The sequence below is a fragment of the Phascolarctos cinereus genome, unplaced genomic scaffold, assembly GCF_003287225.1.
Source record: "Phascolarctos cinereus isolate Bilbo 61053 unplaced genomic scaffold, phaCin_HiC Scaffold_4;HRSCAF=312, whole genome shotgun sequence".
NCBI lineage: Eukaryota > Metazoa > Chordata > Mammalia > Diprotodontia > Phascolarctidae > Phascolarctos > Phascolarctos cinereus.
In genome coordinates this window covers 360,199,816-360,224,135 of record NW_027555847.1, presented here as the reverse complement: position 1 = coordinate 360,224,135, position 24,320 = coordinate 360,199,816, and the positions used below count along the sequence as shown (strand labels likewise).

The following is a 24,320-nucleotide window of genomic DNA, read 5'->3' as shown; positions in this document are numbered from 1 at the left end:
TCCCTGGAGGCAACTCTCTCAGACTCAAAGTTGTAGATCTGCAATGATAGAGGTGAGTTTCATAGACCAATGAAATCACAAGTCTAGACCAAACAAAAGAAAAATAATCTTTCAGATTCTAAGTTGTCAAGAGGAACAACACTCCTAGAGGCCTAGTGAAATGTGATAAAGACTTATGGCTTTCTGCTACATCCTGGCTGAACTTGAATCAATTTGACTTTGTGGTGAATGGGAGAAATTGCTAGGGATGCCCAAGTCAAGTTGGCTAAGGGAGGTTCCACATGTTTACTATGTGTGAGGCAGCTGGTTGTGCCATCAAGTACCAGGCTTGGAGTCAGGAACAGCTGAGTTCAAATCCAGCCTCACATACTAGCTGTATGACCATGGGCAAGTCACTTAACTTTTGTCTGCCTCAGTTTCCTCAACTATAAAATAGGAATAATAACAGCACCTACATCCTAGGGCTGTTGTGAGGATCCAATGAGATAATAGTTGTAAAGTGCTTAGCAGAGTGCCTAGCTCAGAGGAGGCACCATATAAATGCTAGTTATTAGTAGAGATCAAAGGGTGGTCCAGGTGATGGCTGAAGTTCCTTTCTCCACAAAAAATCCTCTAGAGATGTGAAGACGACCTTCCATCTACTCTGTATGTACGCTGTGTGTGTCAAGCTATTAACATGCTTTTCCACCATTAGAATGTGAGCATCTTGAGGGAAGGGATTGTGTTTTCATCTTTCTTTGTATTTCTAGCACTTAGCACAGTGCCTGGAATACAGTAAGCACTTAATAAATGTCTGTTATTTGACTGAGAAGCTGTATACCTGCTCCAGGTGGTTAATCAGTCACAATCGGGGGCAAGTTGTTCCTTAACATGCTCTAAGAGGAGAAGAATGAGGAACAGCTGATGTCATTTCATTCATGACTCTTCACAGAAATATTCTCACTAATGCAAGGTAACAAGTTCATCTTGGTTCTGAACAGTCAGGAAAACAAAGACTTGCTCTGGTTTCAGAATTACGCCTTTTATCTTAAGAACAAGAATACACATAATAATGTGACGTCTAGTCTATGATGGGAATGGAATGAACCAATCACCAAAAAATCCCCAGCCCTGCTAGTGCTAGGCACTGCCTCCCGATGCCCAGAGCAATCATCGCAGTTAAGTATTCAGTTTTCAAACTGGCTTCAGAAAAAGGTATACATGGAAGACTGCAAAAAAGCTTTCCAGTACTTTAAAATCCTAGCAAGAAAAAAAAATCTTAAGTTTTTTTTCAGCTACGCCTCCCCCCTACAACAGATAAACCTATGATGTGAAACACCTGAAACTCATGTCTCTTCGCTGGGCTCTCTGAGACCCCTGGAATACAGCTGTGCCAAGGCCTACTTGACTGCTAGGCTGGGACATTTCACTTCTTATCTTCTTGCTAGGCTCCTGGGGGCCCCCAGGACAAATGCAGCCATGCCTACCTTGTCAGACTGTATATTTATTAAGTTCCTACTAAGTGCCAGGCACGGTGCTATGCTAAACAAAGAAGGCAAAAACAGTCCCTGCCCTCAAAGAGTTCACAGTTTAATGGGGGAGACAACAAGCAAACTATGTACAAACAAACTATAAGAGGATAAACTGGTGATCTTCTACAGAGGGAAGGCACTAGAATTAAGAAAGGCTCCTTGGGAGAGCGGAGGATTGTAGTTGCGACTTGAAGAAAGCCAGGAGGTGGAGAAGAGGAGGAAGAATATTCCAAGCATGGGGGCAGACGGCCGGTCGAAATGCCTGAAGTCAGGTGTTCTTGTTCAAGTAACAGCAAGGAGGCAAGTGTTACTGGACTGCAGAGTACATGGGAGAATGGAAGGAGGGAGTACAGCATAAGAAGATTGAAAATGTACGGGCACAACACCACCAGCGACCCTACTAGGTTCCCAGGGTCACCACATCCCTAGGTGAGGACCCCCAGTACCCAAAGAGTGGGGCTAGGTAATTGAGGACTGACTGTGCTGAGAAATAGGGAGTCTGACAATGGAGGAAACCCTGAACCTTACTACCTTCTTTCATCAGTGATTGTCCTCTCATTCTCCAATGGAACTAACCCATTCCAGTGATACTGAATCCCCAATCACTGAGGAACAAACCCTTATTCCCAACCCTGGCAGCCTGCTCCCTTAATCCTATTCACCTCAACCCCATCCTCCTCAATGTCCTCATTCCAGATCTGTCAGCCCTCTTCACTGTGCCACCTGGAACTCTGACTCTGATTTTAAAACATCCTTTCATTTTAGCCTCCTTCCTCTCTTGCTCCTTCTGTTCTCTGGCACTAAGACATAGCTCCTCAACACCCCAGCCTGCCCCACCCTGCTCCATAAGGATGATGCATCCCTGGCCATTCTTTCCAGCACTGGTTGCATCTTCTCACATTCCCCTGACTCATTACTTCCAGTGACAGAGCTGTAATACTCCTTGCTTTCTCCAACTCTCCCTACTGTCACCACCTCTTCTTTGCCATTTATGCTACACAAATTTATCACTCAATCCAAATCTAGGCACCCCGAAGGAGATACTAAAGGCAGCGTGTGCCAGGCAAACCAAACCTTCTATACCCTTGGGCCACCACCTGACCTCCGACCCCAGTGGAGACAGCCTAGGACCCTGAGTCCAAGAGCTTTGGGAATAGCAGTGCTCCCGGCCATCACTGAGGGAAGCAATCACTGAGGAGAAAGGAGCCCGCCCTTCCTCATCATCACCACCAACCGCTGACCAACCCAAGAGCCCCGAGTAGCAGGACCCTAATTCTTGCTTCCAGACTAACCTCTACAGCTTTCATCCAGGAAATAACCCTGTGAAGATGTGCCCGGATAACTGCTTCTGTGCGTGTTGCAGCCTTGCCTCCTCAGCATCTACAGCTACTGATGCAGAGGAAAACAAGGTACCCATCATCAAAGTCCTTGGCAACATCAGGTGGTTCAGTATCAGAAACAGATAGGATTTTAACAGCAGAGATGGCATTAAAGAAGAGGCACTGCCATTTGCTTTGCCACAGTACTCTATGGACAATGGGAGCTGCCCCTTCTCATAAATGTGTTGCCTCCCCCATTAGTATGTGAACTCCTTGAGAGCATGGACAGTCTTGCCTTTCTATGTCTATTAGCAGCACTCGACACATAATTAAATGTTTTAATAAACTTTTTTTCATTCATTCATTCATCCTGCTGACCGTTATCTACTAACTTCTAAGACATTTCCCCTCCTTTCTTAATGAGTTCAGTGTCTGGCTCATCATTTCCTCTCCACCCCAACTCCTACCTCAAACTAGGGACTTCAACATACATGTTGATGGTCTCTCAAATACCCTGACTTCTAGTGGTTCAAACAACTCATGACTTCTTCCTCTGTTTCACCTGAGCTAAACACAGAGAAGGTCATACCCTTCATAATATTCTACTCTGATGCACAAGAATCCCAGATAATCTTAATCCAAACTGCATCAGTAGAAGAAGTTTCATCATCAGGGACTAGATTCTACTTTCAAAACATCTCTCCCGACAACTTCCGCTTCTGGGAGCCAAGATGGTGGAGTAAAAAGGTGGTCACTCTCAGCCTCCCCTATCAACCTCTGAAAACCCAGAAAATATAACCCCAGAAAAAAAACAAACACTGGAACAGCTGAAATAGAAGAAAGACGGGGAACAGCAGTGCAACAGCCCAGCAAACAGGTCTCCCAGTGCTTCAGCAAAAATAAGGGAAGCAGCACTGCAAAGGGCCCCAGGGGGATAAGCACCCTGCAGCATTCATCTGAAAGGAGCTGAAGAAAGCAACCTAGAGTCTTCCTAAAGTCCCAGCCTTGCTGGTTCCAACCCAACACCAGGTAAGCTGTCAAAACCCTGCAGCCTCCAACTGTCAACCAGGAGGAGATCCTAAAGCCCAGGTGGTAGAGAAGGCAAACACCAACACCTGGACCTCCAAGTGCCTCAGTGAGGGTGGGGGAATTGGTAGAAACCAGCTCAGAAAACCACCAGGTGCTTCAGCACTCTACCTCAAAGGAATCTCCCAGTGCATTAGCAGAAACGTGGGAGGCAACATTGCAAGGGGCCCCAGGCAGATAAACACCCTGCAGCACCCATCTAAAAGGAGCTGAAGAAAGCTAAAGGAAAGGAAAAGCAGGCAACCTAGAGTTGCCTGACAGTTCCAGCCTTGCTGATTCCAGCCCAACATAAGGTAAGCTGCCAAACCCTACAGCCTCCAATTGTCAACAAAAGAGGCCCCAGCACACAAAGCCAGTGACCAAGACCTAGGCTCCCAACACAAGATGCTTGGGTCAGTGCCCTCTGTTCCCCAGTAGGAGAGCTCAATCTCTTTAAAGGCCAAGGAATAAGGAAACACCATGAGTAAAAAGAAATGTACGATAGATTCATATTATGAGAAGAGTTAAGATCAAGACAGAAACCCACATCTGCAACCTCACAAGGGAATATGAACTGGTCTGAAGCCCAAAAAGTCTTCTTAGAAGAGCTCAAGAAGGATTTTCAAAGTCTAACGAGAAAGGCAGAAGAGTAATTAAAAAACACAATTGGCCAACTAGAAAAAAAGTACACTGAAGAAAACAAGTCCCTAAAAAACACAATTGGCAAACTGGAAAAAAAGTACACTGAAGAAAACAAATCCCTTAAAAATACAATTGGCCAATTGAAGAAGGAAGTACAAAAATCAACAGAAGAAAACAATCTGTTAAAAACTAGAATTGGACAAACGGAAACTAATAACTCTATGAGAGAGCAGGAATCAGTAAAACAGAAACAAAAAAATGAAAAAATAGACGAAAACATAAAATACCTCATCAGTAAAACAACTGACTTAGAAAATCGATCCAGGAGAGACAATTTAAAAATCACTGGACTACCTGAAAACCATGACAAAAAAAAAAAGCCTGGACAGTATCTTTCAGGAAATCATAAAGGAACACTACCTGGAAGTCCTAGAACCAGAAGGTAAAATAACCATAGAAAGAATACACTGCTCACCACCTGAAAGAGATCGCAAACTGACAACGCCAAGGAATATAATAGCAAAATTCCAAAATTACCAGATGAAAGAGAAGGTGCTGCAAGCAGCCAGAAAGAAACAATGTAAATATCATGGAACCACAGTCAGGATTACACAGGATCTTGCAGCTTCTACATTAAAAGACTGAGGGTGTGGAACATAAGGCAAAGGAGCTTGGATTGCAGCCAACGATCAACTACCCTGCAAAAATGAGCATGATTTTTCAAGGGAGGAGATGGATATTCAATGAAATAGGCAACTTCTAAACCTTCCTCATAAAAAGACCAGAGCTCAACAAAAAATTTGATCTTCAAGTACAAGATTCAAGAAAGACATAAAAAGGTAAATGGGACAGAAAGATACAATATGTTGTTAATAAGAGCAGACTGTTCACATTCCTACAAGGGAAGATGACACTTGCAACTTTTGAGAACTGTATTGTTATTACACCATGTTAAAGGAGTATACATAAAGGGGTGGATATTAGTTGACTTTGATGTAATGATAAAAAAAAAATCTAGTCAAGTGGGTTAAATGGATCCAAGTGGATTAGTCTGATCTTAGAAAATATAAAAGACACAGATAGTAATCACAACTGTGAAAGCTGAATCGCTATCTTTTTTTTTTCCTCTTCTGTTGAGTTGTTTCCTCTTTCTGATGGTTCCTCCTATTTGTTTTAATTTTTACTTACAACTTCACTAATGTGAAAATATGTTTAATAGGAATATAAATGTATAGCCTATATCAGATTGTGTGCCGTCTTGGGGAGGGAGGTGGGAAGGAAGGGGGAGAAAAATTCTAAACTCCAAAGCACATGGAAGTGATTGTTGATAAATCAAAATAAATAAAATAAATTTTAAAAAATGATAAAGGAAAAAAACCCCATCTCTCCCATATGCCCCCTTTCTCCTCTCACATCCTTTTACCCTGATGCACACCCTCATCACCTCACTATTGCAGAAGTCTGCTGGGTGGTCTCCCTACCTTAACTCTCTCCCCACTCCAGCCCATGCTCCACTCAGTGATCAAAGTGATCTTCCTAAAGGTCTCACTGTGTCACACACACACACACACACACACACACACACACACACACACACACACAATCAACAACCTCCAGCAGCTCCCTAGCACCTCTAGGATCAAATACAAAATTCTTTGCTTGACTTTTAAAGCTTTTCATGAAGGTTCGGGCCCACTTGTACCTTTCCAATCTTTTTACACCTTCCTTCTCTCCACATACTTTTCCATGCAGTGAGTGACACTGACCTCCTTGCTCTTCCTTGCATGACAACACCTCACCTCCTGACTCCAGGCGTTGTCACTGGCTACCCACCATGGCTGAAGTTCTCTTCTACCCTGCCCCCTCTACCTGACTTTCTCCAAATCTCAGCTAAAATCCCACCTTGTGCAACTGGCCTTTTCCTCAATAATGCTAGTGTCTTCCCTCTGTTGATTATTTCCCATTTATTTTGTATTGACTTATTTATACATAATTGTTTGTATGTTGTCTCCCTTGTTAGACTGTGAACTCCTTGAGGGGAGAAATTGTTTTTGCTTTTCTTTGTATCCCCAGCATTTAATGCCTTGCCTGGCACAAATGATAAACGCTCACTAACTTGACGTGTGGCCTTGAGGATTTCTTATACCAATGAAATCACAGCTCCAGTCCCTACCCCACTGCTAATCTTTGATCACTGCATCTCTCCTGAGGCCTTGTTACTCCTAACTCTACTTTTTTGTCTGAACCATGACTTTCAATCCCTCTACGCCTCCATACTTTCCCAGGCCACCACTGTTGCTCTAGCTATCCTCTCCTCCCTTCCCAATCTTGACATTGGTGAATCAGTTCAACTGTACATTATTCTTTATTCTTAAATTCTAGCTCTGAAGTTTTATTGAGGCTTATACCTTGCCAAACTCCAATCATGGAACACTCACCATCTACGTCCTTCACTCCTACTTGCATCTTGCTGAGTGTACAAGTCACACAACCATCCCCTACATATTTATATTATCTAATCCTAACTGATCCCTCACTAAATCAAAGCAATCCTTCCTACCTGACTTTCTATCCCACTTACCACAACAGCTGCTCAAACGTTCTGCTTTCTCTTCAAGCCTTGCACACAAACCCCTTTCACCACCCTCTCAACTGAGGAGCTGCCTTGCTAGCTCACTAAAAAAAAAAAAATTGAGGCCATTTGACTCGAGGTCACATCCCCTTGAGATGGTCTCCCACTATCTTCTCTTCACTCTAGTGTCTGATGATGATGACGTGGTTCGGATAACACCTCCTCATGTACCTTTGAGTCTATCCCATTCCATCTTCTCCAAGAGACTGTCCCTACTATTACTATTACGCTCACTCTTTTTCTTTCTTTCTTTCTTTTCTTTCTTCCTTCCTTTCTTTTTCTCTTTCTTCCCTGCTTCTTTTAAGCACACCCAAGGCTCCCCTTATACTTAAAAAAAAAACCCAAACCTAACCCTCATTAGCTCCTAGCATCCCCTACTACCTTTCATCTTATAGCTCCTTCTCTCTTTCTCAGATAAACTTCATAAAGCCATCTATACTTAGTACTCCCACTTACTATGCTCTCAACTCTTCTAAACCCACTACAATCTGGCTTCTAACCCATCATTCAACTGAAAACACTCTCTCCTAATTGCCAAACCCAATGGCCTCCTCCTCAATCCTTACCTTTTCTTACCATCTGCAACATTTGGGACTGCTGACCCCCTTCTTCTCCTGGATCTTGTGCTCTCTTGGTTTTCCTTCAACTGACAACTCCTTGATCTCTTCCGCTGGACTTTTCATGTCATAACCACTAACTCTAGGTGTCATTCAAGGCTCTGACCTGGCCCTCTTCTCCTTTCTCTCTGTACTATCTTGCTGCATGATCTCATCAGTTACCAGGGGTTCAATTACCATCTCTATGTGGATGAGTCACAGATTTGCAATAATCTTCTAATTGATCTTCCTACCTCAAATCTTGCCCCATACCAATTTATCCTCCAGAGAATCACCAACGTGCCAAAGCAGATCTGATGAATATCCATTCCCTTTCCCCTGGCCCCACCCCTGCCACTCCAAAAAACATCAAAGGCTCCCTACTGCTATATTTCTAGAATAAAATATAAACATGGTTGTCATTTAAAGCTCTTCCTATTCTAGTCTCTTCCTATCTTCCAGGCTTTTTACACATTACTCCCTACCACACACTCTATGGTCCGGATATACTGGCTTACTTGCTATTCCATTCCCTTGTCTTTATGTCTTTACAATGGTTGTCCTCCATGCCTAGAACACTTTTTCTCCTTACCTTCTACCTCTTACAATCCCTGGCTTCCTTCCTTTAAGACCTAGCTCAAAGCCCACCTTGTGTACACCTCCCTGCTCCTCTACTCTTCGCTGCTTCCCCCACAAGATTACCTTGTACCTCCTCTGTATAACTTGTGTGTGTATAAGTTTTCATTTATATGTGCACACATATGTTGTATATTTTACATTTATTTATATGTCCATATATATATATGTCTATGTTGTCTCTCCCATTAGAATGTAAACTTCTTGGATTAGCACAGATAATGTTTAATAAATGCACAATTGATTGGTGAGTATTTAAATTCTACTGGATATTTCAAGTGTCTTGTGTTAAGTAGTACAGGAAAAGAAATAAGGATGAGAAAAAAAACTAGACCCAAGTCAGGAAGACAGCTTATGCTGTGACAGACAAACTACTCTATTACTGAGGAAAGCTGGTGTACACTAAATAAGGGTTTTGAGGACTAAGGCTGTTTTGCTCTGCTCAAATCATAACTCAGGAAAGAAAAGGATGGCAAGCTGGGGTCGCTATAGCAAAAAAAGCATACAAAGATATGTATGGTGAGAAGGGTTGGCTGAATATTTAATTTACAGCCAGGTGGGGCACAGCAGGGAGAAAAAGCAAGAGGCTGCCATCTTGTCACACAAAGCACAGACGCACATCCAGGTATGTGGTTACTGAACTAGCTACCTCTGTAACTCAGCTTTGCATCCTCATTGGGGCTACAAGCCTTTGTTGAAGACAAAAGAGTGTGTGTATATATATAGTAACATCAGAAATGAGGTAATTTATTTGTTGACCAAGTTGCACATGGTATACGGTCCTGAAAAAGCCTGTTACCTGGTAACAAGTGAAGATTTACTTCCTTCTCTGTTACTTCCTTTTCATTTGTGTGTATTTCCTAGAAAAGAGGGAAAACAGGGTGATTAAACAAAATTTTTTTTCAAGCTTGAAAAGAACAAAAAAAAGCTATCATATCATACCCCTACTACTTTGTTCGTTAGGCCATAAAGGACTAAGGTGATTTTGGTTGACAAGTGTCAGACAAAAGACTAACCCTCCCAAACCTGCCCCAACATGTTAAAGCTATTTGCTTTGAACTGAAAGATTTCTAACATCTCTCTAAAATATTATTAGTTTAATAAATATTAACACAAAATTTCTAAAGAAAGGCAAGCAAACCTAAGCCAACTAATGTGGAATGGTTCAGGATTCAAAAATAATTGTTTTGAGTGTATGGTGCTAGGGTCTAAGGAATCAAAGATCCTCTTTGACAATGAAAAAAATGTCTCCCAGAACATAAAAACAAATTAACACAGCAGTGAAAAGTTGATATTTTTAAGAGTACACGTAGCCACACCATAACTGGTAAATTTGCCAACTAATATCTTTTCTCAATGACACTATCTATAAAAGTCCAGCCTTTACAGGTAACAGGTATAAGAGGAGCAAAAGGAGCTATTTTAAAACTAAAGAAAGAAAAAAAGAAAGAATAGCAGTAAGGATTAGAAGCAATGAAACGGTTGCAGCTAGGTGGCACAGTGGACAGAGCACTGGCCCTGAAGTCAGAAGGACCTGAGTTCAAATCCAGCCTCAGACCAAACACTTGACACTTACTAGCTGTGTGACTCTGGGCAAGTCACTTAGTCCCAATTGCCTAAAACAAAAACAAACAAAAAAAAGCAATGAAAGGAATGTTGAATTATAGACGATGATAATGGAAAATTATAACATTTTGGAGATGGAAGGGATTTAGAACTAAAAGAGATCTCCAAGATCATCCAATCTAATATTCTCATTTTATAGGCAAGGAAACACAGTATACAATGGCAGTGGAACCAGCATTAGAACTCAGGTCTCTTGGTACCTGCTCTAATTTTTTTTTTTCTGAAGCAAAACTAAAATAACTTTACAGTGGGGGGATGGCGGAGTAAGCATTTATATAACATCTACTATATGCCAGGTACTGTGCTAAGTGCTTTTCAAATATTATCTTATTTGACCCTCACAATAACCTTGGGAGGGTGCTGTTATTATTTACATTTCACATTTGAGGAAACAGGCAAACAGAGAGTGACTTGACCAGAGTCACACAGCTAGCAAGTGTCTGGTGGATTTGAATTCAGGTCTTCCTTACTAAAGGCCCAGCGCTCTACCCACTATCCCATTTAGCTTCCCCCATCAGGGAGCAGCAGTCTTTTGAACCTCAATATATTATAGCTTTCAAGGTATAAAAATCATCTTCACTTGAGTAAGGGAAGGACTGGAAGAACTGATAAGAACTTTGTGGAAACATCAGGCATGAATACCTAAATTAAGAGTGTGTGTTTGTTTTGTCTCTGGTAAGTCAAGCAGTCTGAAAGGGCCAGCATTATTATTATTATTATTATTATTATCTATCTACGTATTCTCACAGATTCTTGAAGATGTTAACTCCACCAATTAATTTATTTTTCTTCTCTTTCTTGCATATGCCATGAGCAAACTACGGCAAAGTTACAAGAATGAAGGTAAGTCAGCAAGGAGGTATCTGTGGTCCATCCTTTATGTATGAGAAACAGCAACCGTAGATGTTTTCAACAATACTGAAAAATCACTGGACAAAGAGAAGGTGATTTTCTACATGACAAGAAAGCCACCTGTAAGAAGGCCTTGTTAGTCCGAGTTATTAATTTAGCAGGAAATCAGGCATATCCTCTAGCACAGAGGTTACTTAGCTGCCTGCTACCCACATCTCATTCTACTTTTGAAAATGAGGTAAATGAGCAAAAAGCAAACTGTTGGCAAGGATGTTAAGAAAGTAAATACTAGAGTCACTGCAGGAGTTGTTAGTCTTTTAAGATCACACACTGGTAAGAGTCCTAATGGAAAAAAAACCTATGGCTCAGATATGCTTAAAGGTCCCAGGGGGAGTAATCAATCAATCAACAAACATTTATCCAGGAAATGGAGTATATAAATCTATTCTGCCCTACAGGAAAATTGAAGGGGAAGGGGATAAGAGAAGGGGGGGAGAGATAGAAGGGAGGGCAGATTAGGAGAAGGGGTATTCAGAATACATGCCATCTTGGGGTAGGGGGAGGAGTGAGATGGGGAGAAAATTTGGAACTCAAAATCTTGCGGAAGTGAATGGTGAAAACTAAAAATAAATAAATTAATTAAAATGTTAAAACAAACAAAAAAAATTTATTAAGTATGAGGCACTGAGGATACAAAAAAGGCAAAGGATAATCCCTGCCTTTGAGAAGCTTACAATCTAATGGGAGAGACAACATGCAAAAAAAAAAAAGTATGTGTGTGTGTGTGTGTGTGTGTGTGTGTGTGTGTGTGTGTGTGTAAGCAAGCTATGTACAGGATAAGTAGGAAATAATTAAGAGCTGTTGGGAAAGGCTTCCTGTAGAAGGTGGGATTTTAGTTGGGACTTAAAGGAAGCCAGCGAGGTCAGTAGCTGGAGCAGAGAAGGTAAAGCATTTTGGACACAGGGAACACTCAGAAAAAAGCTCAGAACCAAAAGATAAGAGTATGTTTGTGGAACAGCCTGGAGGCCAATGTCACTGCATTGAAAAGTACATGCCGGGGAATAAGTGGTAAGAAGACTGGAAAGGTAGGAGGGGGTTTGGTTATGAAAAGCTCTGAATGCCAAACAGAGGATCTTGTGTTTGATGCTAGAGACAAGAGGAAGAAACTAGAGTTTATTGAGAAGAAGGTGATGTAGTCAGACTTGCACTTCAGGAAAATCACTTTAGTGGCTAAACAGAAGATGGCCTGGTGTGAGGAGAGACTTGAGGCAGGCACACCCACAAGGAGGTGATCACAACAATCAAGAAGTGAGGTAATGAGGGACCTGTAACACCAGGGTGGTAGTAGTATGAGAGGAGAGAAGGGGATGTATTCCAGAGATGCTGGAAAGGTGAAATCTACAGGCCTTACAACAGACTGGATATGGAGGTGTGTGAAAGATAGTAAGGAATCCAGGATAACTCCTAAGTTGTGAGCCTGAGGGACTGGAAGGATGGATGGTATTGCCCTCAACAGTAATAGGGAAGGGGGGGGAAGGGCCTTGGGGGAAAGGGAGTAAGTTCTGTTTTGAACATGTTGAGTTTAAGATGTCTACTGGACATCCAGTTAGAGATGTCTGGAAGGCAACTGAAGATTTGAGATTGGAGGACAGCAGAGAGTTTGGGGCAGGAAAAGCAGATTTGAGAATCATCAGCATAGAGATGGTAATTAAATCCATGGGAGCTGAGGAGATTACCAAGTGAAGTAGTACAGAGGGAGAAAAGAAGAGGACCCAGGACAGAACCCTGAGTAATACCTACAGTTAGAGGGAATGATCTGGAAGAGAATCCAGCAAAGGAAACAGAGGAGCATCAGTCAGATGGTTAGGGGGAGAACCAGGACAGTGATGTCCTGAACACCTAGAGGAAACAGAGTTATCAAGGAGCAAAGAGTGGTCAACAGCAGAGACAGGATTTAAAGCCAGATGCTTTGACTCCAAATTCAGGCCTCTTTCAATATACCATGCTGCCTCAATGCCCCATACCATCACATACACAGATAGTAAGGTGCCAAAATGAGTAAGTGTACTAGACTCGAAGTCAGGTATTTAGGAATTCAAATTATGCCTCAGATATTGACTAGTTAACCTCTTCTCAGCCTCAGTTTCCTTATCTGCAAAATGGGGAGTAATAGCACCTACCTCACTTCAAGGATCCAGTGAGATAACAAATATACAATACTTGGTAAACCTTAAAGTGCTATATAAATGCTAATTATCATCATCATTATTATGTTTATTTCTATATTACATCTTCAGTTCATCAAAGTAACTGTTCCTCAAAATAATCATGATAATGACCTTTAGTCAAAGAAAAAGTCAGATTAGGCTCATATTGTCTGTTTAAAAAAGTAATAAAGCATATAAATACATTACAGAAAATTAAGATTATTATTATTATTAAATTAATCATTAATATTTTATATGGTCTTATGTATAATTATTTTAAAAGCCAGTTTAAAAATCTGGTACTTGTGAGCCTTTTTACTGTCTGGAAAGCTCAACACATGATAATTCATTCCCAAAGCTTCCAATTACTTCTCCAATTCAACTCAGCACAATAAGCATGGTTTCAAGCCCCTACTATGTGCTGGAGACACAAAGTCAAAATGGGGGGGGAAAAAAAAGAGTAGACCAAAGGTTAAACAGAAAGCAAATGGATTGTAAGAGTACATTGGATTGAGAAGTAGCACTTCAAGTGAGAAGATTGTGAATTGTCCCCCTTTTTGGCCTGGCACAAGCAACCACACCCTTCAGTCTGGCTTGGGTTTCTATTTATAGCTTCCTTCCAACTAGTTTATAGCAGATCAAAGTACATTTATTAATCATGTATTATGTGCCATGCACTGAGCTAACTGCTGGGGACACAAAAAAGTCAAAAACAGACCTTGCTCTCAAGAAGCTCACAGTTTAGGGGTGGGAAGGGGAGATAATAACTCTGTAGAAACTAGATCTATACAGGGTAGATGGAAGGTAATCTCAGAGGGAAGGTGATGAAGACTTAAAAAAAAAAACCAAGACATTAAAAACAGTCATTTTATGTACATTAATAGAGAGGGCCCACTAGATACTACCTGGGTGGGTGGAAAATGCAAAAAGTGATGCCTCTGAACCATGACTAGCACCAATATTAATCTGAGTAACTGCACTCCATGAATATATATGACTTTGATAAGAACAAGATCATTAACAGGGAAGCCTTTAAACTACAAGCCTGTCCTGGAAAGCTTCCTAATTCTAAGCAGCAATCCTTTTCCCCAAGAACATAACCCAATTTATATGTAATAAAATCAAAATAATTTAATTTTTCAAAAGGCCAGAAAACAGGAAGGATGGGACCTGTACTCCTGGCTCTCCAGATGTCATTAAAGTTATTACTAGTTACTACTAGTGATAGTAACATTCACTCTTCTCAAATCATTCTGTCTCAGCCTGAGTAGGAGTTCATATCAGCACACATAACCAGCAAAAAGCTGAAGAGGTCAAGAGGCAGAACAGGACATTTTCTTACATTTGGATTCTGAAGAAATGTTTAATTAAGGCAAAGATGTAGGTGCTATTAGGACTAAGTCATAAGTATTGCTGAAGGGGAAAAAAAAGAACATGTACAAAAAAATTCATAGGAGTTTTATTCCCAACAACAAAAACTGGAAACAATGTAGATGTCCAAAAATTGGGGAAAAGTGAACAAATTGTGACATATGAACATAATAAAGGATTGCACCATAAGAAATAACAAATGTGGAGGATAAAAAGAACATGAGAAGACTTATATGAAGTGATTGAGTGAAGAAAACAATCAAAATATACATAATAACAATAGCTAGCACTTAGGAAGCACTTTAATGTGTTCAAAAAATGCTTTACAAATATCTCATTTCATCCTCACAACAACCCTGACAGGCAGACATTATTATCATCCCCATCTTACAGATAAGGAAAATGAGGCAGACTTGTTAAGTGACTTGCCCAGAGTCATACAGCGAGTAAGTATCAGAGGCTGGATTTGAACATCAGTTATCCTGACTCCAGGACAAGGGCCCTATCTATTTTGTAGCCAGTAGGCAACTACTGATTACAACTAGGTAAATAACAAGATGGCAGAGTAAAAAGGTGGTCGCTCTCAGCCTCCCCTATCAACCTCTGAAAACCCAGAAAATATCACCCCAGAAAAAAATACAAACCCTGGAACAGCTGAACTAGAAGAAAGACAGGGAACAGCAGTGAAGCAGCCCAGCAAACAGGTCTCCCAGTGCTTCAGCAAAAATAAGGGAAGCAGCACTGCAAAGGGCCCCAGGTTGATAAGTACCCTGCAGCATTCTGAAAGGAGGTGAAGAAAACAACCTAAAGGCTTCCTAAAGCTCTGGCCTTGCTGATTTCAACCCAACACCAGGTGAGCTGTAGGAGCCCTGAAGCCTCCAATTGTGAAGAAATCCTGAAGCACAGGTGGTAGAACAGGCAAACACCAACACCTGGACCTCCGAATGCCTCAGTGAGGCGGGAAGAACAGGTGGAAACCAGCTCAGAAAACCACCAGGTGCCTCGCACTCTACCCAAAGGAATCTCCCAGTGCATTAGCAGAAAGGGGAGACAACAAGGGGCCCCAGGCAGATAAGCACCCTGCAGTACCCATCTAAAAGGAGCTGAAGAAAGCTAAAGGAAAGGAAAAGCAGGCAACCTAGAATTGCCTGAAAGTTCCAGCCTTGCTGATTCCAGCCCAACATAAGGTAAGCTGCCAGAAACCTACAGCCTCCAATTGCCAACATAAGAGGCCCCAGCACACAAAGCCAGTGACCAAGACCTAGGCTCCCAACACAAGAAGCTTGGGTCAGTGCCCTCTGTTCCCCAGCAGGAGAGCTCAATCTCTTTAAAGTCCAGGGAATAAAGAAACACCATGAGTAAAAAGAAACATGCATAGATTCATATTATGAGAAGAGTGAAGATCAAGACAGAAATTCTGAAGAGGACAACATTGTCAACAAACCCACATCTGCACATCAAAAGGGAATATGAACTGGTCTGAAGCCCAAAAAGCCTTCTTAGAAGAGCTCAAGAAGGATTTTAAAGTCAAATGAGAGAGGTAGAAGAGTCCTTAAAAAACACAATTGGCCAATTGGAAAAAAAAGTACACTGAAGAAAACAAGTCCCTAAAAACAATTGGCCAATTGAAGAAGGAAGTACAAAAACTAACAGAAGAAAACAATCTGTTAAAAACTAGAATTGGACAAATGGAAACTAATGACTCTATGAGAGAGCAAGAATCAGTCAAACAGAAACAAAAAATGAAAAAAAGATGAAAATAAAATACCTCATTAAAACAACCGACCTGGAAAATCGATCAGGAGAGACAATTTGGACTACCTGAAAATCATGATGAAAAAAAGAGCCTGGACAGTATCTTTCAGGAAATCATAAAGGAAAACTGCCCTGAAGTCCTAGAACCAGAAGGTAAAATAACCATAGAAAGAATACTCCACTCACCACCTGAAAGAGATCCCCAATTGACAATGCCAAGGAATATAATAGCAAAATTCCAAAATTACCAGATGAAAGAGAAGGTGCTGCAAGCAGCCAGAAAGAAACAATTTAAATATCATGGAACCACAGTCAGGATTACACAGGACCTTGCAGCTTCTACATTAAAAGACCGCAGGGTGTGAACATGATAGGCAAAGGAGCTTGGATTGCAGCCAAGGATCAACTACCCAGCAAAAATGAGCATGATTTTTCAAGGGAGGAGATGGATATTCAATGAAATAGGACTTCCAAACTTCCTGATAAAAAGACCAGAGCTCAACAAAAAATTTGATCTTCAAGTACAAGATTCAAGAAAGACATAAAAAGGTAAATGGGACAGAAAGATACAATATGTTGTTAATAAGGGACTGTTTAATCCCTACAAGGGAAGATGACACTTGCAACTTTGAGAACTGTATTGTTATTACACCATGTTAAAGGAGTATACATAAAGGGGTGGATATTAGTTGACTTTGATGTAATGATAAAAAAAAAATCTAGTCAAGTGGGTTAAATGGATCCAAGTGGATTAGTCTGATCTTAGAAAATGTACTGAGAAAAGGAGGAGGCAGACAAGGGTAAATTACATTACAGGAAAAGACAGAAAATCCTATTACAGCAGAGGGAAAGAAGGGAGGGGGTGAGCATTGTTTGAACCTTACTCTCATCAGATTTGGCTCAAGAAGGGAAAACATAATCAGTTAGGTATAGAAATCTAACATTGCCCTATAGGCAGTAGGAGGGAAAAGGGAAAGAAAAGGGAGGGGGATAGAAGGGAGGGAGAAGAAAGTGGCAAAGGGAAGAAAAGGCAAAGGGCTAATAAAAGGAAGGACAGACTGAAGGAGGTGGTGGTCAAAAGCAAAACACTAGTGAGGGGGAGAAATGAGAAAGAAAAGCATAAACAGGAGGGAAAAAGGACGGAGAAAAAGACACAGAGAGTAATCATAACTGTGAAAGTTGAAGCGCTATCTTTTTTTTTCTCTTCTGTTGAGTTTTGTTTCCTCTTTCTGATGGTTCCTCCTATTGGTTTTAATTTTTACTTACAACTTCACTAATGTGAAAATATGTTTAATAGGAATGTAAATGTATAGCCTACATCAGATTGTGTGCCATCTTGGGGAGGGTGGTGGGGAGGAAGGGGGAGAAAAATTTTAAACTGAAAAGCATATGGAAGTGATTGTTGATAAATCAAAATGAATTAATAAACTAGATAAATAATAGGAACAGCTAAAAAGTATCTGGGAAAAATACAGAAGAAAAAAGTTCAGAATGGAACCTAGAAACAAATAGTACAATTTTGTTATCACTTTGTTAAGGGTAATAAGCAATTAAAAATTGCTGTTAATAATTTTATATTTATTACTAATAATCAATTAATTTAATAATCAGTTAATGATATGTTTATGATCTCATGTAAAATCTACTTTGTTGACTTTTGTTGTTTGTGCCCATAATGTGTACTACTCACTAGCCTCCTTGGGGCACTAGGGTGACCCTGGGTTCTCACAGGCTAGGACAGCGGAGCAAGCTCTGACGTGGGCTTCCAAGCTGGGAGACCTCAAGGACGTCTCATAAGACTGACTGTCATTGCTGTCCACAATCAAAGGGGCTCAGTACCAAGCTACTGGGTGACAAGATTCTTGACCATCCACAGAGTTACAGAAAAGTCCTGATCAGCTTCAGGGGACTGGTGAAACTGTGGAGTAAAAATGTACAGTATTATCCAGCAACGTAACATGGCCCTGGATCTAAGATTCGAAAAAGCAGTTTTATAGAAACTGTATTGTTCATTCAGCATCACTTAGTCACAGTATATAAACTAGGTCAGCAGAGAGCGGTGGAATCTTCCTAAAGGAGCACAATACCTTGGGAAACAATCTACGGCATCATTAAGTAAGTATCAGCAATTAGAAAATGTTTAAGGGAGCTCAGAGTTCACCCTTGATAAAGCAAAGACTGAGGGGACCCTTCTCAATCATCTTCATCTCCGTCAAAGGTCTAGGATCTCAGCAGAAATGTCACATTTTCAAGTTACTGGCTTATTTTAGAGTGAAAACAGACTTTGAAGTTGGTGTTAAGCTGTGGAACAAAGGTATCTGTCAATCAGGAAAAGGAGAGGAACATACTAGGGGTCAGCCAGGAATCATGCACTTCACAAGAGAAAGGCTGCTCTTCACATCAGGATAAGACAGAAAGGTCGCCGAATCCCTGCAGTGGCTAACTTCCTACTGTAATTCTTGCATTCACCAGACTTCCTTCAGTACTGTAGCAGCAGGAAAAACCAGAGTTCAGAACAAAAACAAAACCTTCAGTGCTGAAATGCAGTGTTAAGGAAAATGGTCATCTAGCCAAGAGAAGAATTCTTGTACCCCATGAATATTACTCACTAAAATATAAGACCTCACCTATCTGGAACTCAACTATCCCTCAATCTATCTAGGGCATAGCTGAGAACCAGGAAGGAAACCAGAGCCTTCTGAACAGCTAACACCAGTGTCCTGAGGACCAATTAGGAGACTCAGCTACTGAATGAACAAGGATAGTTTTTTGAACCTCACAAGTTATCTGTGGAAATGAAGAGACCCTTTGCAACACTAACTAAAATATATCTAGGGGCAGCTAGGTGGCACAGTGGATAGAGCACCAGCCCTGAAGTCAGGAGGACCCGAGTTCAAATCTGGCCTCTGACCAAACACTTGACACTTACTAGCTGTGTGACCCTGGGCAAGTCACTGAACCCCAATTGCCTAAAAAAAAACCCAAACAAAAAAATATATCTAATACCTGAGAATTTACCTACCAAGATATGCACAAGACCCAAACAGAGACAGATATAAAGTAATTTTAACACAAGGGAATAACAAATAATTGGAGAGACAGCCAAAGCACATGGTTAAATTAAACCAATATTCAGTAAAAAAAAATTTAATTTACAGATTTAATACAATACCAATCAAAATTTATAATGGAAAAACAAACAAGCAAGAATAACTATGGAGAATTAAAAGGGACTTGCTTTTGTGGGATCTCAATTTATCCTATAAAGCAATAATTATCAAAACTATCTGGTTTTAATGTAGAACAATTAGTATATCAGATAAAAAAATCCAAAATTATAACCAGGGGCATACAAAAGACTTTTAATCTTTGGTATAACAAACACTAAACAATACAGAATGGAATTCAATAAAAATCCCTGAGACGACAGGATAGTAAAATAATAAAAGATAAATTATCCAAATACTTTTAAGAACTGGGAGAAAAAGGAATGACATTTATCTTAATTACAGAAAGAAAAGAATCTTAGCCAATAAAATAAATTGTTGGAGACAAGATAATTAAAAGAAATTTTCCCAACTGGGACTATGGTGGAGAACCCCGCTCAAATGGCACTTCCCCATCCTCTGTCTAGCAAGCTCCTATTTCCTTTTCTAATCCCTGATATCCAGAGTCTGTCTGAAAATTCTCTTCCCCTGCTACTAACCCCACTACTACCACCTCATTCACCTCAACCCTCCCATTCCAAAGTCTATCTCATGCTGTCCTCCTTCATTCCTTCTCTGAAATTCCCATTCTATCATTAACCATCTTAGACATCTTCCTCTCCACTTTTTCACAGTTCCACACTTCTGGAAGCTGAGCTCCCTTCTCTGCTTCCCCAGAAGCTACTGCATCCCTGATCACCTCCAGCCCTATGACTTCTTTTGTTTTTGTTGTTGTTCAGCCTTGTCTGACTCTCTCTGACCCCATTTGGGGTTTTCTCGGCAGCGATACTGGAATGGTTTGCCATTTCCTTTTCCATCTCATTTTACAGAAGAGGAAACAGAGGCAAACAGGGTTAAGTGACTTGCCCAGGGTCACACAGCTAGTAAGTATGTGAGGTTGAATTTGAATTTAGGTCTTCCTGACTCCAGGGTCAGCGCTCTATCTACTGAGCAACCTCCTTTCTTCCATGCACCTCCTGACAGAGAAACACAGCCAGAGAGAGGAATAAGCATATTCCTAACTCCTCACTGCCACTTTCAGATTCTGCTACCAGTACTTGGGGAACTTTTCCTCTTTTTTTAAAAAATTTTTTTACTCTCCTTTTTTTTTTTTAACCTTTCCCCCCCCCTTTTTTTTTTTTGCTTTTAGGCAATTGGGGTTAAGTGACTTGCCCAGGGTCACACAGCTAGTGTCAAGTGTTTGGTTTGAGGCCGGATTTGAACTCAGGTCCTCCTGACTTCAGGGCCGGTGCTCTACCCACTGTGCCACCTAGCTGCCCCTAACCTTTCCTCTTTTTAAAGGAATTAAATGGCTCTCAACAGTCTTCCTCCTCTCTACCCTGGCACCCCCCACTTTGGGGCTTCAACACATTGGTGACTGTTCAAACACCCTGACCTGCCAGTTCATCTACTTTATCAGCTCCCATAACTAAGCCTGTACTCTGCCTCAACCACACACGAGAATATAAATAAGCTCCTTGGTGAGGGAGGCTGTTGTCTTTGTATCCCAGGGTTTAGCATAATAGATAGCATATTTCAGGCACTCAATAAATGCTGGTCAAATTTAACAGACATATTCTTAATCTTATCACTCGTAATTGTTCTAGTTCTAGGATCCAGAGCTGAAATTTTTCTCTTTAATCATAAACTCCTATCTTTCCATTTCAATCCTGCCTCACACCCGCTCTTCATCCCAAATGGGACCAAAAGTGACCCCACACACCCCTTACTCAATGAGTGCACTACCTCTGTCTACTCTGTCCTTACTTTCCTCCCTCCAGAGACTTGACTATATACTTAACAAGACTGACTATATACTGTATATACTGTCTTCTAGCCTTTAACTCCTACCCTATCACCACCAAAGCCTTGTCAAGCCCCAAGCCTGAGCTATCCCTAACATCTGCCTTTTCTACTTCCACTCACATAGTACACTGCTCAGTGCTGCAGGAAATCACAGAACTATGCCAACGGGGTCTACAATAAATTGATGTTACCTAATTTCAACTGGAACTCCCCTACTACAATGTATTACTTTATTTCTTCCCTGTCTCTCTCTCTCTCTCTCTCTCTCTCTCTCTCTCTCTCTCTCTCTCTCTCTCTCTCTCTCTCTCTCTCTCTCTTTTTAGGCAATTGGGGTTAAGTGACTTACCCAGGGTCACACAGCTAGTGTCCAGTGTTTGGTCTGAGGCCGCATTTGAACTCAGGTCCTCCTGACTTCAGGGCTGGTGCTCTATCCACTGCACCACCTACCTGCCCCTGACTCTCTTTTTTTATTAAGGCCCCTATAGTATCCCTTTCTAAAAGGCAGAATGGTATTGAAGACAGACACTGGACTTGGAGTTATGAAGACCGTGGTACAAATATTGCCTCAGACATTTACTGTGTGACCCCGCATAAGTCACCTGACCCCTCGGTACCTTGGTTCCTCCATCTGTATAAGGAGAGAGTCGGACTCAAGGGCCTCTAAGGTCCCTTCTAATTCTAAATTTGTGATCTTAGATTTTTGCCTCCCACTCTGAAGAAATGCAAGGCCACCTTTCTTCTCACTTACTTTAAAATGCTCTCCCCATTCTCTCCTACTTTACTCCTGTCTCTAAGGAAGATACAGTCCTTTTCCTTGCCAGAGCAAATTCCTCTCCTTGTGCCTTTAGTCTCCTCCTCTCCCATCTCTTCCAGGAACTTTCTGCTCTCTCAGCTTCAATCTTTTTGTCCTATGGCTCTTTCCCCATAGCCTACAAGTATTTATCTTTCCCATTCTTAAAATCTTTACTTGATCTTGCCATCACCTCTAGCTACCTTATTATCACTCTTCCCCCCCTTTGCTCACAAACTCCTTATCTCCATGGGTATACCTCTCACTTCTCATCACCTTACAATCAGGCTGAAATGCTCTCGTGGTTACCAAAAACTGTTCTCTTCGTTGCTAAATCCCTAGCCTTTCCTTGGTCCTCAGCCTCCCTGATCTCTCTGCATCTGATTTCTCTTGCTGACCACTTCTGTGTCTTTCACGCTCTTCCCTGGTTCTTCTCCTACCTGTCTGACTGGTCTTTCTCAGCGTCCTTTTCCAAACCATCACCTCTTGCCTCCTAATGTGAGCATCTCTTCCTCTCCAAAGTTCTTCCTTAGACCTTTTCTATATATACATCATCTCTCTCTGATCACATCAGCTGCCACAAGTTCAGTTCAGTCATTATCTCTATGCAGATGACTCCTGAATTAAGATACACAAACAAGCCTAGTCTTTCTCCTGAACTCCAGTTTCACATCATCAAGTGCCCACTCTCTGGATGCATCAGTAACATCTGCAAAAGTTATCATTTCCAAAAAAGAGCTGAACTAGGAGTTTTTACACATGAGATATAAGAGAGTTATGGAAGGTACCCTGCAGTGAGCACAGAGACCTTCAGTCACCCACACAAGGCATGGTATGGAGGAAGGGACCAAATGCAGATGACATGGAGGCTTATTTTTCTAATTATACTCACTAAGGGATAGAGAGCATCTATCACAGGGACCCTTCAATGAAGGGCATGGAAAGGGAGGGTGTAACACCTTCTCCACACATCCACCTCTTCGCTCTACCACCACCATCATACTGGGATCCATTTTTCCCTCTTCAAGCTGATGGTGAGTGAGGCCTGATGAGGTAAGAAGGTAGCAGGATCAGAGCTAAGCAGTTACTTTCATGGAGGGGTGATGGCAGAACGCACTTTACTTGTCACCCCCAAAGCTGCCCATCTCCTCTTCCCTTTCTTGGGAGACTCACAGTGGGGGAAATGGGATAAAACAAGAGGCAGAACGAGGAGGGAACTTTACAGAAACAAGTGAAATGCCTCCCTCATGGCCCATCACATAAGCTGCCTGAGGGTACTACTGTTCAGCTGGAAGGGAGAAAGAAGGTGCCCTGCACATGGCTTCCAGACTCTACTTAGGTGGATAGTACCCGGGTGTTGGGGCCACAGCAGGATATCAGGAAGAAGAAACGCCTTGCATCAACTTCCCCAGACTCTGGTGGAGAAGTGGGGAGCTCAAAGTAGTGCTGACGCACAATGAATGAAACATGTTTCCCTCCCATAAGTGGACTATAGCCATTCTCTCCATGCCTGCTAGGGTGAGCTGGCACCTTCAAGTTCAGTGGAGTCTGAAGAAAAGCTTCAATTGCTCTTGCCTGCCCAGCTCAGGCTACTGCTCTGAAAATGAGAATCTCTATTTCCTGCCCCTTCCCTAAAACATCACTATTCCTGTAGAGGAAACCAATCTCTTTCTAGTCACCCAGGTTCACAACCTTGAAATTATCCCAGACCCTTTAATCTCTCCTAACTTCAACATCCAAATTAGTTGCCAAGTCTTGATTATACCTCCAAAATATCTCTCCCGTTCACTCCCTTCTCTTTGCTTACAAGACTAGCATCCCAGTTCCGGCCCTCATCACCTCTTGCCCGGACTATTAGAACAGGCTCCTAAATACATTTCCCTGCTTCTAGGCTCTCTTCTCTCCAATTCTTTGTTCACACAGCTGCCAAAAATAATCTTAAAACACAAGTAGGACCATTGGGCTGCTGCGATCAAAAAGCTTCAGGGGTTCTCTGTCGCCTCCAAGACAAATAAAAACAACTAGGCATTTAAAGTCCTTCAAAATCTGGCTTCAGGCAGGTTTTCCAGACATTTCACATTGCTTCCCTTTCATGCACTCTATGATCTAGCCAAATTGGCCTACAGAACTGCCTTCTGCCTTCTGTCTCCTTGTCTCTGCCCAGGTTTTCCCCATGCCTGAAATATACTCCATGCTCACCCACCTCTACATCTTCAGAGCTCTCACCTCAGATGACACCTCTTACTAAACACCATGAAAAACTTCATAAAACACCTTGCTGAATACCAGATATGCTACATCTGTAC

At 41.5% G+C, this 24,320-nt stretch overlaps 1 protein-coding gene across 2 annotated transcripts in view; it reads right to left on the bottom strand.

Moving 5' to 3' along the window:
* Window positions 1-24,320, bottom strand: part of MTMR12 (myotubularin related protein 12) — an 87,378-nt gene that overhangs the window by 39,501 nt on the left and 23,557 nt on the right. The window contains exons 2-3 of one of the 2 annotated variants that reach the window (XM_078153226.1): window positions 9,978-10,017; window positions 9,201-9,261 (exon numbers count right to left, since the gene is read on the bottom strand). Coding sequence is in view for 1 of the 2 variants with exons in the window: in XM_020995188.2 (XP_020850847.1) it covers window positions 9,201-9,261 (61 nt within the window). In the remaining variant the exon portion in view is untranslated. The remainder of the gene's footprint in view (window positions 1-9,200; window positions 9,262-9,977; window positions 10,018-24,320) is intronic. The other variant, XM_020995188.2, reaches the window with a different exon arrangement.